Source organism: Trichoderma camerunense, assembly GCF_050948025.1.
Source record: "Trichoderma camerunense strain CBS 138272 chromosome Unknown V8C40scaffold_4, whole genome shotgun sequence".
NCBI lineage: Eukaryota > Fungi > Ascomycota > Sordariomycetes > Hypocreales > Hypocreaceae > Trichoderma > Trichoderma camerunense.
In genome coordinates this window covers 1565239-1579904 of record NW_028145366.1, presented here as the reverse complement: position 1 = coordinate 1579904, position 14666 = coordinate 1565239, and the positions used below count along the sequence as shown (strand labels likewise).

General features: G+C 49.1%; 4 protein-coding genes across 4 annotated transcripts; 2 read left to right on the top strand and 2 right to left on the bottom strand.

Annotated features, from left to right (window-relative positions):
- Window positions 1–1578: 1578 nt before the first annotated feature.
- On the top strand, window positions 1579–4840 carry V8C40DRAFT_237819 (Zn(II)2Cys6 transcription factor). Its single transcript, XM_083214322.1, has 6 exons — window positions 1579–1961; window positions 2066–2455; window positions 2515–2758; window positions 2827–3042; window positions 3094–3625; window positions 3684–4840. The coding sequence occupies exons 2-6, from the start codon at window positions 2125–2127 to the stop codon at window positions 4413–4415; spliced, it is 2055 nt and encodes a 684-aa protein (XP_083076441.1). The 5' UTR covers window positions 1579–1961; window positions 2066–2124; the 3' UTR covers window positions 4416–4840.
- Window positions 4841–4984: 144 nt separating this feature from the next.
- Window positions 4985–6151, bottom strand: V8C40DRAFT_237816 (DUF3237 domain-containing protein). The gene is made up of 4 exons (XM_083214321.1): window positions 5884–6151; window positions 5744–5806; window positions 5416–5671; window positions 4985–5341 (listed from the first exon to the last, which is right to left on the bottom strand). Exons 1-4 carry the CDS (start codon window positions 5950–5952, stop codon window positions 5187–5189), a joined length of 543 nt encoding a protein of 180 aa, XP_083076440.1. The 5' UTR covers window positions 5953–6151; the 3' UTR covers window positions 4985–5186.
- A 3436-nt stretch (window positions 6152–9587) lies between these two features.
- V8C40DRAFT_237809 (FAD-binding oxidoreductase) lies at window positions 9588–11773 on the top strand. Its single transcript, XM_083214320.1, has 3 exons — window positions 9588–9921; window positions 9985–10185; window positions 10248–11773. Exons 1-3 carry the CDS (start codon window positions 9647–9649, stop codon window positions 11500–11502), a joined length of 1731 nt encoding a protein of 576 aa, XP_083076439.1. The 5' UTR covers window positions 9588–9646; the 3' UTR covers window positions 11503–11773.
- A 464-nt stretch (window positions 11774–12237) lies between these two features.
- Window positions 12238–14654, bottom strand: V8C40DRAFT_237806 (cofactor FMO1 FAD enzyme). Its single transcript, XM_083214319.1, has 3 exons — window positions 14381–14654; window positions 12759–14269; window positions 12238–12702 (listed from the first exon to the last, which is right to left on the bottom strand). The coding sequence occupies exons 1-3, from the start codon at window positions 14424–14426 to the stop codon at window positions 12421–12423; spliced, it is 1839 nt and encodes a 612-aa protein (XP_083076438.1). The 5' UTR covers window positions 14427–14654; the 3' UTR covers window positions 12238–12420.
- Window positions 14655–14666: the final 12 nt, after the last annotated feature.

The following is a 14666-nucleotide window of genomic DNA, read 5'->3' as shown; positions in this document are numbered from 1 at the left end:
TGGCTGGCTGGAATGGAATGGTACGGAGGAGTTGAGATGAACTTGACTAGCACTCCATCTTATCTCCGCTGTGTACTCCGCGCGGTACCTGTTACATTTACCCATACACACGTGTGGAGGTGATGAATACTAGCACATGTACGTAGGCGGACCAGGGTAAAGAGAAAGAGAGAGATATCCTAGCAAGGCGGGCGGGTCTTTCGCTACCAAGGTTCTCGTACGGAGTCGAATACAAGATTAGTAGTGTACTTTCATGTACGAAATCCTGCTGCTGCAGAAACGTCGACGCTCCACCTTTGACCTTTCGCCAAGACCAAATGAAGGCACTGGTGTAGCTGGGATGGATCGCCGTGTCAATACCGCCACGTTTCTGTCTTTTGTCAACGTGATGGTGGTTTCTGCAGACTTCTAGAATGCCAGACTGTTGTGTAACACAACCTTCCATGCATTGACACCTGTATAAAAGAAAATCATCAAATCCTACCAGCAATTGTGACCCGTTATAGTCCCCGCAGGATCTCGGACTGCGCGGAATCCCACGGAACGCTGCCCTCGCCCAAGACCCCTGTTGGTTGAGTCTGTTGCACATAGTGGTGTCTTGAAGTGCTAACATCGCTATCAAGCCACACTCACACCCCATTAAGCCTATCGCTCGTCTATTTAGCATCAGCATAAGCCCCCGGAGGCAGCCCCGGAGGGCGATACGGAGATGTGCTGTCGCGACAGGGGACAGGGAGGGCGATTACTTTGAGCCCACGCACACAACGTAATGGAGGTGGCGTCTCCGTATAAAATGAACAAGAGGTAGGGGCTATATTTATTCAGGAAAGCGGCATAAACCGTAGATGGATTGAGTCCGCTTCAAGTAGGGGCTCTAGTTATTCAGGAAAGCGGCGTAAACCGCAGATGGAATGGATTGAGTCCGCTCCAAAGGAAGTAGGGTCTAGTTACATATTCAAGAAAGCGGTGTAATACCGTACATGGATTGATTCCTCCAAAAAATTCCTGCCTTGGCAGGCACTGGACAAAGCGTCTTGGAGTATCCATGGTACTGGGTAGTAGGTAGCATCTGTTGTGTACCGTCCATGGTAGGCTTTCGTATTTGGTTCCAGATCATGCTGAGGCTCATTGGAAAAGGCCCTGCTACCTGGGGTTGACCCGATTCTCAGCAGCATAATGCCGCATGGCTTGCCTGTGCTGTAACTATACACGTACGTAGCTGGACGGAGTGTACCTACCAGGCAGGGTACGTGTATGTAGACACCCGGTTATATGTAGGCTGACAGGGCCCTTGGACACGTTTAATTTGTCAGTGCGTGTTTTGGACCCTCAAATCCTTCCATTCCTTTGCTTATCACTAGCGGCGACACGGCAAGAGATGGCGACGTCCGTCTGCTTTGGGCTCCTGGCATACATAGTCCCTAGTAAGCAGCGGATGGTTTCTGTCGCAGATACCGATAGTAATGAATTCCGTATGACTACCTGCGCAGAATCCTCCATGTTCCATGTTCCATGTCCTCAAAAGCCAGTCCATTCGAACCGACCGGAGCTATGGAACCACCGCCCCCGCTCCCCACAGCTGAACCATGCTCTCGCTCTCGTTCTTCTCCAGGTCAACGATACCGTTGCATGAAGATTATCGTCACAATAAGAGGAAAACGAGCAAGCTGACAATTCAGCGAAGAGACACAGGATGCTGGTACCTAGCCTAGCTAATATGCCGGACGGGAATCCATGGCAAGGTAGGGTAGTAGGGCTTGTAAGTGGATATTGATGTCTGCGTATGCGTATGACAACGGGACCCCCCATCAGTACAGCCCAGGTAGATACCTAGTTGCTACTCGCACGCTCCTCTGAGATAATAAGCGCTGAGACTGCGGTATCATCCCACGGAACTGTACCTTTCCGGTACCTTGCCGGCTATTCGCCATGACTTCCGTACGAAGGCTAGTGGTGTAAGCGTGAGTGACCAATCCTTGTAACCAGGTTTGACTCAGCCTGCCAGGCCAGGCGCCAATCATCGGGAAGTGAGAGTATTAATACAATGCGGACTTGCTATCGACAGACCAACGCCACCAGCTGAACAAGAGAGATTAAAGACACAGGTTTCAAAACACAGCAAATATGGGATCCATGGTAAACGAGGCAATCGTTGCAGAGCCAATTGCTCCCATGGGCGCTCTTGGTGATGAGCACAACCACACAACTATGGAGGAGGGGGCGTTGACGACTACAGCAACGTCGACGACGCAAAATACGACATCTTCGTCTTCGTCTCTACGAAGGCTGGCATGTGACGCCTGTCGAGCCCGCAAGGTCAGATGCGACAGACAAGATCCTCCGTGTAGCAGATGCGCAAAGGTGGGAGTAACATGCCGCTACTCCAGCCGATCAAAACCGACGCCGTCCAAGATGGACTTGTCGAGGTTTCTGGTTACTCTCAATAATCGACTCAGTAAGTTCCGGCCGCCTCCACGGCTATTCTCTGTGACTCGTGGCTGACACGAATCGCAGAACAAGCAGAGGCGCAGCTCGCTACGACACGCCTGATGCAGCAGCGGAATCGACAACCCTCCTACGCGATGCCATGGGGAGATGTTGATATCACGCCGCAAATTGTAAACTCATCGCCAAACTCCAGTCCCACGAGAGAGGTGACCCCGCCACACTTGACCTCCGGACCAGGCTCAACTTATGATCTGCAAAAGATGGAGGTGATGCACGATAAGGGCATGGTGCAGCAAAACGTATCAGAGTGGTAAGTCACAGCATAAAGAATCCCCGCAGGGGCTTGAATAGAGAGATTAACAAGGCCTTTTGAATTAGGTGCAACCAAACGAGCACAACGTCTACTGCCCCTACAGAGGCACCCGAGTTCTCGCCGTTTGATACATTTGCCACGTCCTTGTCAGCGGACATCATGATGAGCCAAGCAATGCCAGAGAACCCCCCCTTCGAGTTCGAGCCCATGTTCTTTGACATCTCGTCATCATCTACGAGCCAGTCTGTGCCCACAGTGTCGGCCACAATTCTGCAGGGACTGTATGTTGAAAATGATCCTCCAGACCGGTGACGCGAAGCTGACATGAATAGTTACGACCGATACTTTGAAGTTTTTCACCCTATCATCCCCATTATTAACAGAACACGTTTCCAGCATGAAATGTCGCAGCCGTCACCGTCGGTCGAAGTGCAGGCACTGTCGTATGCCATCGGCACCTTGACCGCATTCTCCGTACCTGAGCTGCATTACTACGTAGATCACTACTATGAACAGGCCCGCAATCTCATGGACATTTGCGAGCGCCAGGACAGCGGCGATTCATTAAGCAACATCAACATAATGCAAGCCTATGTAATCTTAACCCTCTACGAGCTGAAGCAGCCAAACTTTGCCCGGGCCTGGCTGACACTCGGCCGCGCCATTCGGCTTTCAAAAATGATGGGGTTGGACACTGTGGAAACGGATTCGAGCATGGGTACACAATGGGGACTGCGTAAGCAGCTCATCCATCCAATTAGCTCAGCGGACCAGGAAGAGAGGCGGCGAGTTTTCTGGAGCCTCTTCATCTTCGACTCATTTGCCAGCCTACGGGTGAGCGGCGGCCCAGCCTTCGATGGAGATGTAAGTACACGTATTGGATGCAAATTTCTACTTTGATTCCAGCTAACAAAATTCAAAGGTCAATGTCCAACTTCCCAGTCTGAGCGACTACCCAGATTACTCGAACGAGAGGATGCCTGGACTCCAGCAGGTATTCGACCTGACGGAAACGGCTCCCATTTCCTCATTTGCTGCCAACGCCATCATGATCTGCCTCTACCAGCGCTACTACAGTCATATCCAATCCGCGTATTCAGAAGCCTCCCATGCATTCTGGGAGACGCATTATGCGATTGACAAGTCCCTCAACCACTGCCGTACCACCCTGCTGGCGCAACACATGAACGGCAACAGTGGCGAGAACCCGACTTCCATTGCGCTGCGAATGAACCTGAACGCCCTCAAGATCAATTTGCACGAGACGGTGCTGATCAAGGTCGAGAAGGATCAATTGCCAGTGAACCTCGCAACAGATGCGGTGGCTCAATGTGTTTGCGCCGTGACCGACATTGTCCAGGCCGTCCAGCTGGGCATGCGGCTGACGGGCAACAAGCTGGAAACCTTCCGCCATTTGGACCGATTTCTTGTTTGGCCAATTACAACTTCTATTCAAGTGTGCTTCCGCATGCTTTACAACGGAGAGGATGATGCAACTCCCTATATCAACTCCCTCCGCATTCTTTCCAATGCGATGAAGGACCTTATCGACCCTGAACATATTGCTCCGGGCCTGCTGGAAAAGGCCGAGGCCCGAGTTGCAGAGGCAGCGCGGTCTACACGGAAGAAACGAACAGTTGACGACGAGCTATGATATTTCCTACGTGTGCACATGGTTTCAATAGAACTTGTGTTCTTTTTTCACTCAATTCTTTTTTCTTCCATCTGCCTGGGGCTAGGCACTTGGAATCATGATGTAACGTCCGGTTGGGGGAGTATCATCGGTGGTAATATCTATACCAGTACACGCACACCTGGTTCCTGTACTTTGTGTTGTTCTTTGTTTGGGCGGTGTATCTGATTAATTAGCGTCACTTCGTTCCTTTTTCTTTGCCTACTTCTGTTAGATAGCCGCAGCGGCTGCATCTTGTGTGTGTGTGTGTGTGTGGGTGTCGATCATACTTGGCGATGTGCGGCAAGGATCAGGCTACCACATTGTCTGCATTTATGCAGGTAGCATTATATGTACCTATTCAGTATCAAGCTAGCTTTAGAATGCCGATCAGTCCTTCTATGAAACCTTCTACGCCACAGTGACAAGTCTCCCGATAGTACCAACAGTCTTAGCGTAGAGAAAAGGGGGTGCATATAAGTTCGTCTGTTCTGAGTGCTGCAATACAAGAATATACGGTTTAACTTGGAGTTTCACTGGAAGTTCACCCCATAATGGACCAACAGCTTTGATTTTCTACTGAACAATATTATCTACCACAATCGGTCTTTCTATCACGCCGATGTACTGTCTGCTAAGAAAAGCAAGGGTGCAATTGCTAGTAGTCAATCTACCAGGTTTATTCATCTCTCATTACTTTATCATAGTTGAAGCCCCCGCATATCATCCACTCGTGAGACTCCTCTTTGAACTTTACACATCACCGGTACCGCAGAGGATACGAGAGACACGAATCTCAGCAAGGGGTTCACCGGTCTCGCTAATGGCAAAGCGCTGGCTGCAAGCAAACATCATGCCCTCCAGGGGCTTGTAGGCCTCATGGCCTGATGTGATTGTCATTTGCTCAACTAGGACACACACGAGAGATTAGCCAAAACGGCCATGCCGGCGCTAGAGGGGGACTAGAAGCACGAATACTCACTTCCATCTCCAAAAGGAGGAGTCTTTGCATCGGGGGAGCCGGTGATCAGCCCAAGAATGGCCGGGGTCAGTTGGGAGACGCCATTGGCCTCGAGGCGGATGGAGCGGTTCTCCTTGTCTGAAATGATGCAAGAAACACTAAGGCGGGCGTGGGTCTTGTCTGCATCAATACGGAACCAGTCGTGGCCATGGCTGAGAGTCATGTCCAGCTTGGGCTCGAAGCCCGCGACAGACTTCAAGGTGCCCCAGCCAAGAGGCTATCATAGTACTTTTGTGAGTGGGTGTTGATTCGGCGAACTTGAAACTGGGAATTTAAAGGATGTACTTACAACACCAACGAGGGAAGAACCAGTGTAGATGTCTCCACAAGGGAACTGACCGGCAATGCTAACCTGCGTAGTGTGTTAGGCTTGTTGACTTATTCTGCACATATATCCAATTAGGTGCGGAAAGATTTCCAAAGACGAACCTTGATGACAAAGGCCGGCTGCAGAGTGGGGAAGCTCTCGAGAGGAGCAACAAAGTCTTCAGAAGCCATTGTAGATAAAGATATTGAATGGATTAAACTAGAAATTTGCAATGCTCAAGATTGAACTGTTTTCGTGAATGCCGAGGGTGTCTTATTGCTACTGTGTTGCCTGTTCCTGTTGTGCTGGCTCTTGATTCCAATGACCTTGCCACAACAAGCATGGGTATTTATACATCTTAAAGCATATAGAGAGAGGCTCAGTCTTATACAGGAATATCCACACGCCGGGAAACGTGCAACTATCGGGACGCCAGTTCATCAGACACCACACATGCAGGCCTATGCGGCGCCGCTGGATCTGCGAGACAGGGATGGGAGCGGCATCGACAAGTGTCCGCCAACCCTGTCACAGATGCCCCGAGCCAGCCCTCGGCCCGCGCTTGTATCTGCTATCTGTACACCCCGTGGGACGGTGTTTGGGTGAGTTTAAGATGGTTGTGGCGTGGCATCGGGACCTGCGAGATGGAGCCCCCCACGCCCGGCCTACTAGATGAATCTAACGTCTACTTTAATGCAGGGGTTACTGACAGCCTGACCAATCAAACGTCTTCTGTTCCCAGATGAGCGTCAGGCAACGATGCTCGGAGTCTGCTCTCCGCCATGCCGCCCCGGGACCCACACCTCGGGCAACGGTTCTCCGCAATGCCTGCCAAGTGCCGAATTCGCCCGATTTTGATAAAACTTGAGAATAGCTTAATTCCGAGACTCTTTTTTTTTTGCGACGGCAGAGATTAGAAGATGGAATCGTAGGTAGACAAGCGTGAGATGCGTAGGCAGCCGAAGAGAGCTTGGTTTCGGGCGCTCCTATCCTGGTCTCGGCCTTGGCACACTCTTCCAGAGAGAAACTCAGCGGCAGTCAGAAAACACGTAAAATAATGGGAACTTGGTTTGTTGATTATCTTATAAGAAAAACAACTCGAAGAAGCAAAGTAGCGGTCATAAATAGCCCATGATAGCTGTAATCATTGAAAGGATATGTCGTAGATGTTGGACAACTCGGGCTGGAGCTCAAAGAATCAGGCAAACATAGAGTCGCTCCATGCTCCCAAGGTGTCAATATCTGCTCAAAAATAACATCAATCTTTGAAATTGAATATGTTTTAGAAGCTTGTACTTGGACTTCTGGCAACTTTTTGTCTTCATCTTTGTCCTTATATCTTTGTTGTTTATGCCGGATACCACCCTCATTCGTGATACCATTCCCCCTATTCTTACGAGCTTGCTGAAAGTTGTGGATTTAATGGGATCGGTAGGATTACCAAACAAAGACAATTCGTCCGAGGTAGATGTGACGTAAAACAGCGTTCTGTTAGCGCCGTCAAGATTGAATCTGCCAATACCATCTGCAGCTCTTCTCCGCCCACAAGCACTGTTGGCACTTTATCGTCCAATAAAAAAGTAAAACATTGTTAATACACATTGCTCTAGATAACGAGTGATTATGAAATATGTATATATTCTTCCCGAGTTCCCATCATTTTTATTCTCAGTAGTGTTCCTGTGGTGCTCACATCTGCCACACGCTCTAAAGCCAACGGATTATGGAGATAAGAGGCTTTACTCTACGCATTCACTATGTTCATCCTGTGTGAGGCATTTCTTGTCAAAATGTTTAGAATCAGTAATAATTCTTTGTTGCATTTGTCGGTGTAGCCGCGTTACATGTAAGATGTGTTGTGGGGGAAAGGGGGTGATGGTGGAAGTTGGTAGCCCCTTTATGTGACATGAGAGCCCAAAATCTTACAACTCATCTAAGAGAAAGTCTTCTTATTGGTATTTCTATGGAGACATCCCTTACACTGCACTTTCTCTACAATCCACTTTACGTGATGATGTACCAAACGCTAATATTTCGGTCTGCCTCTTTTGTGATGTGGAAGAGTTTCCTACCGGGAATGCCAGCGTATGGATGTAATTTTATCTTGAGAGATACCCTATAGTACTCTCACTTTTTTATATCAATAACGTGTGATAAGTCCTACATACCATAAGGAAACATATTTGGCCTAGTGGTTGCCTACCGCCTTTACTAGCTATGTCTTGTTTCCTTCCATGCGGAGATCAGAGCGATAAGTGATTAAGATTACCGATACTACGGAGTAATGAGACCCAGTAATCTGTTAATCTACCAGGCACCACACGGGTACCTAGATTTACGGCAATGCCGGCTGAGATTAACCAACGAAAACTCATGTGATGTACATCTTTGGCAGATCATGTACCCATGGCAAGTTTCACCAGACTTGTACGACCATCCGACTGGGAATAGTATTTGTCCCGGCTGATCTACTGTAGTACCAGGTCAAGCAACATGTCTTGCCAGGGCCAGTCATAGCTATCACTGCCAATTTGGGGTAGAGAGGGTCAAATCCCATTCAAGGATGTTGAAACTTCATTTACGATGCCGGGTCATTTTTCATGATGGCTTCATGATGGATCAAGACTACTAAAGTTCAATCTACGACCAGTATATAAGTCATACACGTCGCAAAATTTACGCCCTTGTTTGTTTATATGCTGCTGTAGTTAACTCATCGAGTGTTATTCAACTGCTGTCGTTCGCCTACAGCGGTAATACCTCATCTTTGATCCTCAATCCGATGATGAGGCTCTGAATACCCTAGATCACGACTCATCAAGGCCCTGCGACTTTGGAACCATGTCCTACTACCAGCGTTGCCAACACGCAAAGAGCAGATCTAGGGTACCCGGGCATGAATCATCTTGCATACATGTAGACTACTGCAAGAGCCTCGAATTGCGGTGGACCCCATTGAACTCCGAAATGTATGGACTAGACTCAAAATGAAACCATGGTACTTCATTTGGAATAGTTATCTAAAATCCTACACGGTTTGGAATATCCGCGCAAAATACCATATTTAGATCTTGTCTTCTCTTACATCGTACCATTGATGACATGTTCTCGCAAGACGGCGTTCCGAAGAGTAAGATTGAATAGCCTATGGCTGTTTAAAAACTCAGAAGACTACCGGATCCTCGGCGCCGCTGGCCGACAGTCAGCTGGAAATCAAAATATGTTTGTGTGATTCATTGGGGTATCCCGGCGTGAAGCTCTCGAGATCTCGGTGTCACTCGGATAAGTCTGCCGCAAAGTACCAATGCCGTTCCCAAGAACAGTTGCATCCACCGGCACAGCTCGAGCCGCGCTAGACACCCATTGTCCAGAACAATAACGCATGGTATAACGCATAGTATTATGTCGCCCAGATACCTGGAAATGCGACGCTGATGCGTGGCTCAGCGCTGATCCAATCTCGAGTTGAAGCTGTACCTACATGAACCCCCATGACCCGCCTCCACACCGGGCCGCGCTTTGTGACGGTGCAAAGACCCACCCTAGTCGCGGGTTTCCCAAGTGCGCCGTCAGCTGAGGCAACCCTTGTCAATGGCCATAGCAATGCTGGACGACGGTTCCTTGGAGAAACAATTCCCTGGATGAGTTGTACTGGTAGAAGCCATTCGCTTTGATTGATGGTGCCGTGATCCGTTGGGCTGGAATCAGCGGTGGCCAAGGACTTTGAGACTGACTGTTTTGTGATGGCGTCGTTCAAGCGAAAGAAGTATAAAGAGGTCCGGCATTCTGCGTCTCTGGAGGACTTTTCTTTTCAGTATCACTCTCAACAACAGCTTCCAGTGACTTTCAAGAGGCATCTCAAGAGGCATCAGAAACTCGGCTACAATGGCTTTACAATCAGCCCTTCTTATGGGCCTGGCCGCCGTGGGAAGCGCCAGCTACCTTCCTGCAACTCCTGCTCCTGCCAACTGCAGAGTTCTTCCTGGAGATTCAGACTGGCCAGCGACTTCTCAGTGGAATGCTCTCAACAAAACCATCAATGGACGCTTGATCGCCGCTGTTCCCCAGGCCAGTGCTTGCCACGATGCGCCGTTCAACAACTACAACGCTACATTCTGCGCACAGATTCAAGCCGGGTGGAACGAGACCAAGTTGTACCAGTAAGTTACCGGAAGCATAGAAGCACATGATACGAAGAGTAAAATAGGCTGACATGATTTTAGCATCGATTCGCCCGCTGAGTTCTTGAACATGTACTTTGAGAACTACACTTGCGACCCGTTCACTCCTCGGTCCAAGCCTTGTGGTCTGGGTAATTACGCAAGCTACATTATCAACGTCACTGGAGCTGCCGATGTCCAGGCTGGTATCACCTTTGCCAAGCAGCACAACGTTCGTTTGAACATCAAGAACACTGGTCACGAGTGAGTAGATTAACAGCCATCATACACCTCCATAAGAATGAGACTAACCAGGATATCTTCAGCTACCTTGGAAAGAGCACCGGTAAGGGCGGTTTGACCTTCTGGACTCACAATCTCAAGTCCACCCAGTACATCCCCAAGTACAGCTCTTCTTACTACAACGGCCCTGCTCTGAAGCTTGGCGCTGGTGTCGAGGGTTTCGAGGCTTACCTTGCCGCTTACAACTCCGGAAACCAAATCGTTGGTGGAAGTTGCCCTACAGTCGGTATCTCTGGTGGTTACAGCCAGGGTGGTGGTCACTCTATGCTTATGCCTGCTTTTGGTCTCGCTGCCGATAACGTTCTCGAGTGGGAGGTCGTCACTGCTGATGGTAGCCACCTGATTGCCACTCCTACTCAGAACTCTGATCTCTACTGGGCTATTTCCGGCGGTGGTGGCGGCACTTTCGGTGTTGTCTTGTCTATGACCAGCCGAGTTCACAAGGACGGTATTGTTGGCGGTGCTTCTCTCGTCTTCGACGACAGCAAGGTTGGCAATGACGTTTTCTGGGAGGCTATTGGTGCTTTCCACACTCTTCTCCCCAGCCTCGTCGACCACGGTAACGGTGCCACTTACGTCCTTACTCCTCACGAGTTCCTTACTCTGGCTTTCACCATGCCCGGCAAGGATCTTGACGGCGTCAACGCTCTGATGAAGCCATTCCTTGATGATCTCACCAGCCGCGGCATTGAGTACCAATACGCTCCTCGTGTTTCTGCCAGCTACTATGATCACGTCTCCTTCTACCTTGGACCTCTGCCTGAGGGTACCTCCGACTATGCTCCCTTCACCGGTAGCCGCATCATGCCCCGAGATCTCCTCCTTGACCCTGTGCAGAACCCCATCATCATGAACGCCCTTCGCAATGCCACCATGACCGAGGGCTATGCTCCTTTCCCCTGCCAGGCTTTCAACGTCTCTTACCAGGCTCACCCCGACAACGCTGTTCACCCTGCTTGGCGAACTGGTCTGTCTGTGTGCTTGACTCCTGGTGACTGGGACCCTACTGCCGCTCCCGCTGCCATGCAGGCTCGCCAGGACTATGCCGCCAACGTCCTCCAGCCCATGATTGATGCTGTCACCCCTGGTGGTGGTGTCTACCTCAACGAGGCCAACTACAAGCAGCACAACTGGCAGGATGCCTTCCACGGCTCCAACTACCCTAAGCTTCTCTCAATCAAGAAGAAGTACGACCCTAACTCCCTTTTCTATGCTAACACTGCTGTCGGCAGTGAGGCCTGGACTGTGGACGGCAACAACAGACTTTGCCGCGCCTAAACTTGTGGCGTTGTCTATTGACTATTGTTGGGAGACTCTGAATAGAATGAAGCAACGATATGCTTGCCCTGGGATTGGGGTATGAGACAGGAGTGGTATGGATGCGCTGAGGTTTAGAGGCCCCTCCTTGTAACCCAAACCTCTGGGTAGCTCGGATTATGGGTCATTTGTTTTTCCTTTGCCTTCTATACTATAAACAATTTCCTTGCACTTAGATTATCAATGTAGTTGTGAGACAGAGGATCAATAATAATGTTGTGTTTTTGCCAAATTATGCATGTTTATTACTCAGTGCTACACTTTACTCATAGCCACAGGATACGCAGCACACTCTATTAAGGCTAGTCAAACACTCACAGCTTAAAGTTCCACTTAACAACACAGTCTATAATGGCAGATTCCCTTTTTTGGTTAGATGAACAATGAGCCAAGTACGATCAAGATAGCATTCTAACTTATTCTGGTCCAAGAGTTGGGCAGGCACTATTGCTGAAATAGGTCTTGCAGCTTGTATTGAACTAACCTATCCCATTATTCTTACACATTTGCTTCATTCTTCTTGTATCATTACAATATCAACAAATTTTGAATGATACCATTTTTGATAACCCGGCGTTTCTATTACAACGATGATGATTACCTCGTATTATCTTTTCTAGGGATAGCTTTGAAGGACTCTTAGCAATTACTAGGAACTGGTCATAATTGCACATGCAAGCGAGAAGATTTAGGATGTCTCCAGAAAAATGTCAACTTCATTTTAATTGCTTGTGGAATCTCTTATATAGAACTGATGTAGGAAAAGGCTACTACTAGAATCACCATCTTTTCAAACTAAATATGTATATGTATCATTATGTCGGCCATCATAAGTAAAACAAAAAGGAAAAGAAAAGTCACTCAACACCACATTGACAATCAATTAAATCCAAGCGGCTTAACAGAGTTGGTGTGGCCGTTTTCTTGCTTCACAAGGCTAAGCCCATCAGGGCCAACACTGGGTGTGGCAGATCCGGCGGAGACAGGGGTCATAGAACCAGAAGCAGTATAATCGGGAGTTGCCCTTTGGCCCAATGACTGAAGGTATTCTTGCTGCATACCCTTGTACTCGCTCGGATATGCAGGTGCGAATAGTCCTGAGAAAAAGCCCTTCTTGCGGTAGGTTTTGACGCCAAGATCACCGAGTAGAGTGTCAATGTACTATATGTAAGTCAGTATAACGTAAAAAGTTACAAAGGGAACAAAGGTCCACTTACTGGGAGGAAGTCGTAGATAGCGTAGGCGTGTTTTCGACCCTGAGCAACATATCGCTTTCCGGTCCAGGTGTTCCATTCAGCAACTTCTTGTTCCATTTCTTCCTGAGATGGGACATCGTGAAGGCCGAGTAGGAAGGCGGTGCCCCAAAGGGCTTGCGTCTCAGATACTGTGGGAGTGAAAATGGAGTGGATGAATCCAGGGAAGGTGACTGAGCGATCTCCTTGAGCAGCGAGCTTAGGAACAATAAGGCGGCGATAGTGTCGGCTAGGACCGTGCAGAAGCTTCCGTCCACCTGCCGTCAACTCTCGTTCAAACTTCTTCTCGCCAAAGGGGCTCTTCTTGAGGTAGGGTAGAAGCTCATCAACCGTCTTCTCAGCCTCTTCACCAAGCTTGGCCCACTTTTCGTCTTCTTCAGGGTTGGGCAGGAATCCAAGCTCTTGTTGCAGCTCTTCGCTGAAAACCTGGAATGACTTGTCGAACCCCGTGCACATGACAATGTAATCGGTCTGGAAGCTCTCGCCGTTTTTCAGATTGACAACGTTGCCATTATCAAGTGATGCGATATCTGTCCTGTGAACGGTGCAGTCGCCGCGGTGGAAAGTCTTCCAGAAGAGAGGGACACTGGCTGCACCGAGACCTGCGTTCGCCCAGAAGATTCCGTTTCCTTCGGGACCGGGTCTGAGTTTCCTGGCATTTTCGGACTTGGAGTAGCCAGCGTGTCGATCAGCAATCCAGTTGACGATTAGCCAGAAGATGTAGACCATTCCCCGTCCGAGAAGAGTCCTCTGGAAAAACTGGTGACCAGCACCGTCGGTACTCATGATACTCATGCCCATCAATGCCATGAATCTGGTGGTGACCACGTCCATGGTGTTTCTAAGGCCGAGGAGAGTTGGAGGCATAATGGCCAGGGGTCCTGATCCATCCTCTCGGATAATCCAGTTAACCTTTTTGCCAGCATTCAGCAGGAAAAAGACTGTGTCGTAGGCTGATTTGGCTCCTCCAATGACAGTGGCAGTATTGATTTTTCCAAGCGCCTCAAGATGCACACCCATTTCGGAAGAATGAATTACGGTAGAGGTAAAGTTGTTTCTCGGCCAAGCAGGTATGACAGGGTGTGAAGTTGCCCCTGAGGCGTAGATGAGTTTCTCGCACTCAATGGGAGCTTTGTCTTCAATCTCTAGACGCCATCCTCCAGATGACAGTCGAATAACACGAGTCACCCTTGTTCGCAGACGAGTTCGGCGGGTCAGATCATAGTCCTGGGCGAAATCGGTCAAGTAGTTGTGAATTGTTTCACCAGAAACATATCCATCGTCGGTGATGCCCTCATGTTTCATGGGATAGAAGGAATATTCGAACAATCCATGTTTGATTTGCGCATAGAGACCCGGATAAAGCTTATCGGTTGCCCATACACCGCCGAACGAGCTCTGCTCATCGATGATAACAAGATTGGTCGTCGGCGCGAAGTCGAGGTAGGTTTTCGCAGAAATCAGCCCATTCCAGCCTACACGCCACACAAATTGGCCAGTATCAGCAGTGTTTCGAAGTGCAAACCAGAGTGTGTGGTTGTGTTCAGAATGTGTAGGCAGGGGTGTGCCAGGAAGTTAGTGCTTACCAGCGCCAACGACAATAACGTCGACTTTCTCCGCTGTAGAGTCCATGACTGGCGATAAACGTCTGGGGAAGCGGCGCTTATAGATCTAGCACGTGCAAAAATACTGAGTTGGTTAATTGCCAGTCGAATTCATCTCTTAATGAGCTTCAGTGCACGATGAGCCTGCTAGTTTACTCTTTATATCAATCGACCCTCTGTCATCAAGCCCAAGAGTCGACTACTGCTTATGATGGAACATACGAAAATCATGGTCAAGTCGTATGATTCGCTGCTTGGAATTTAGTTT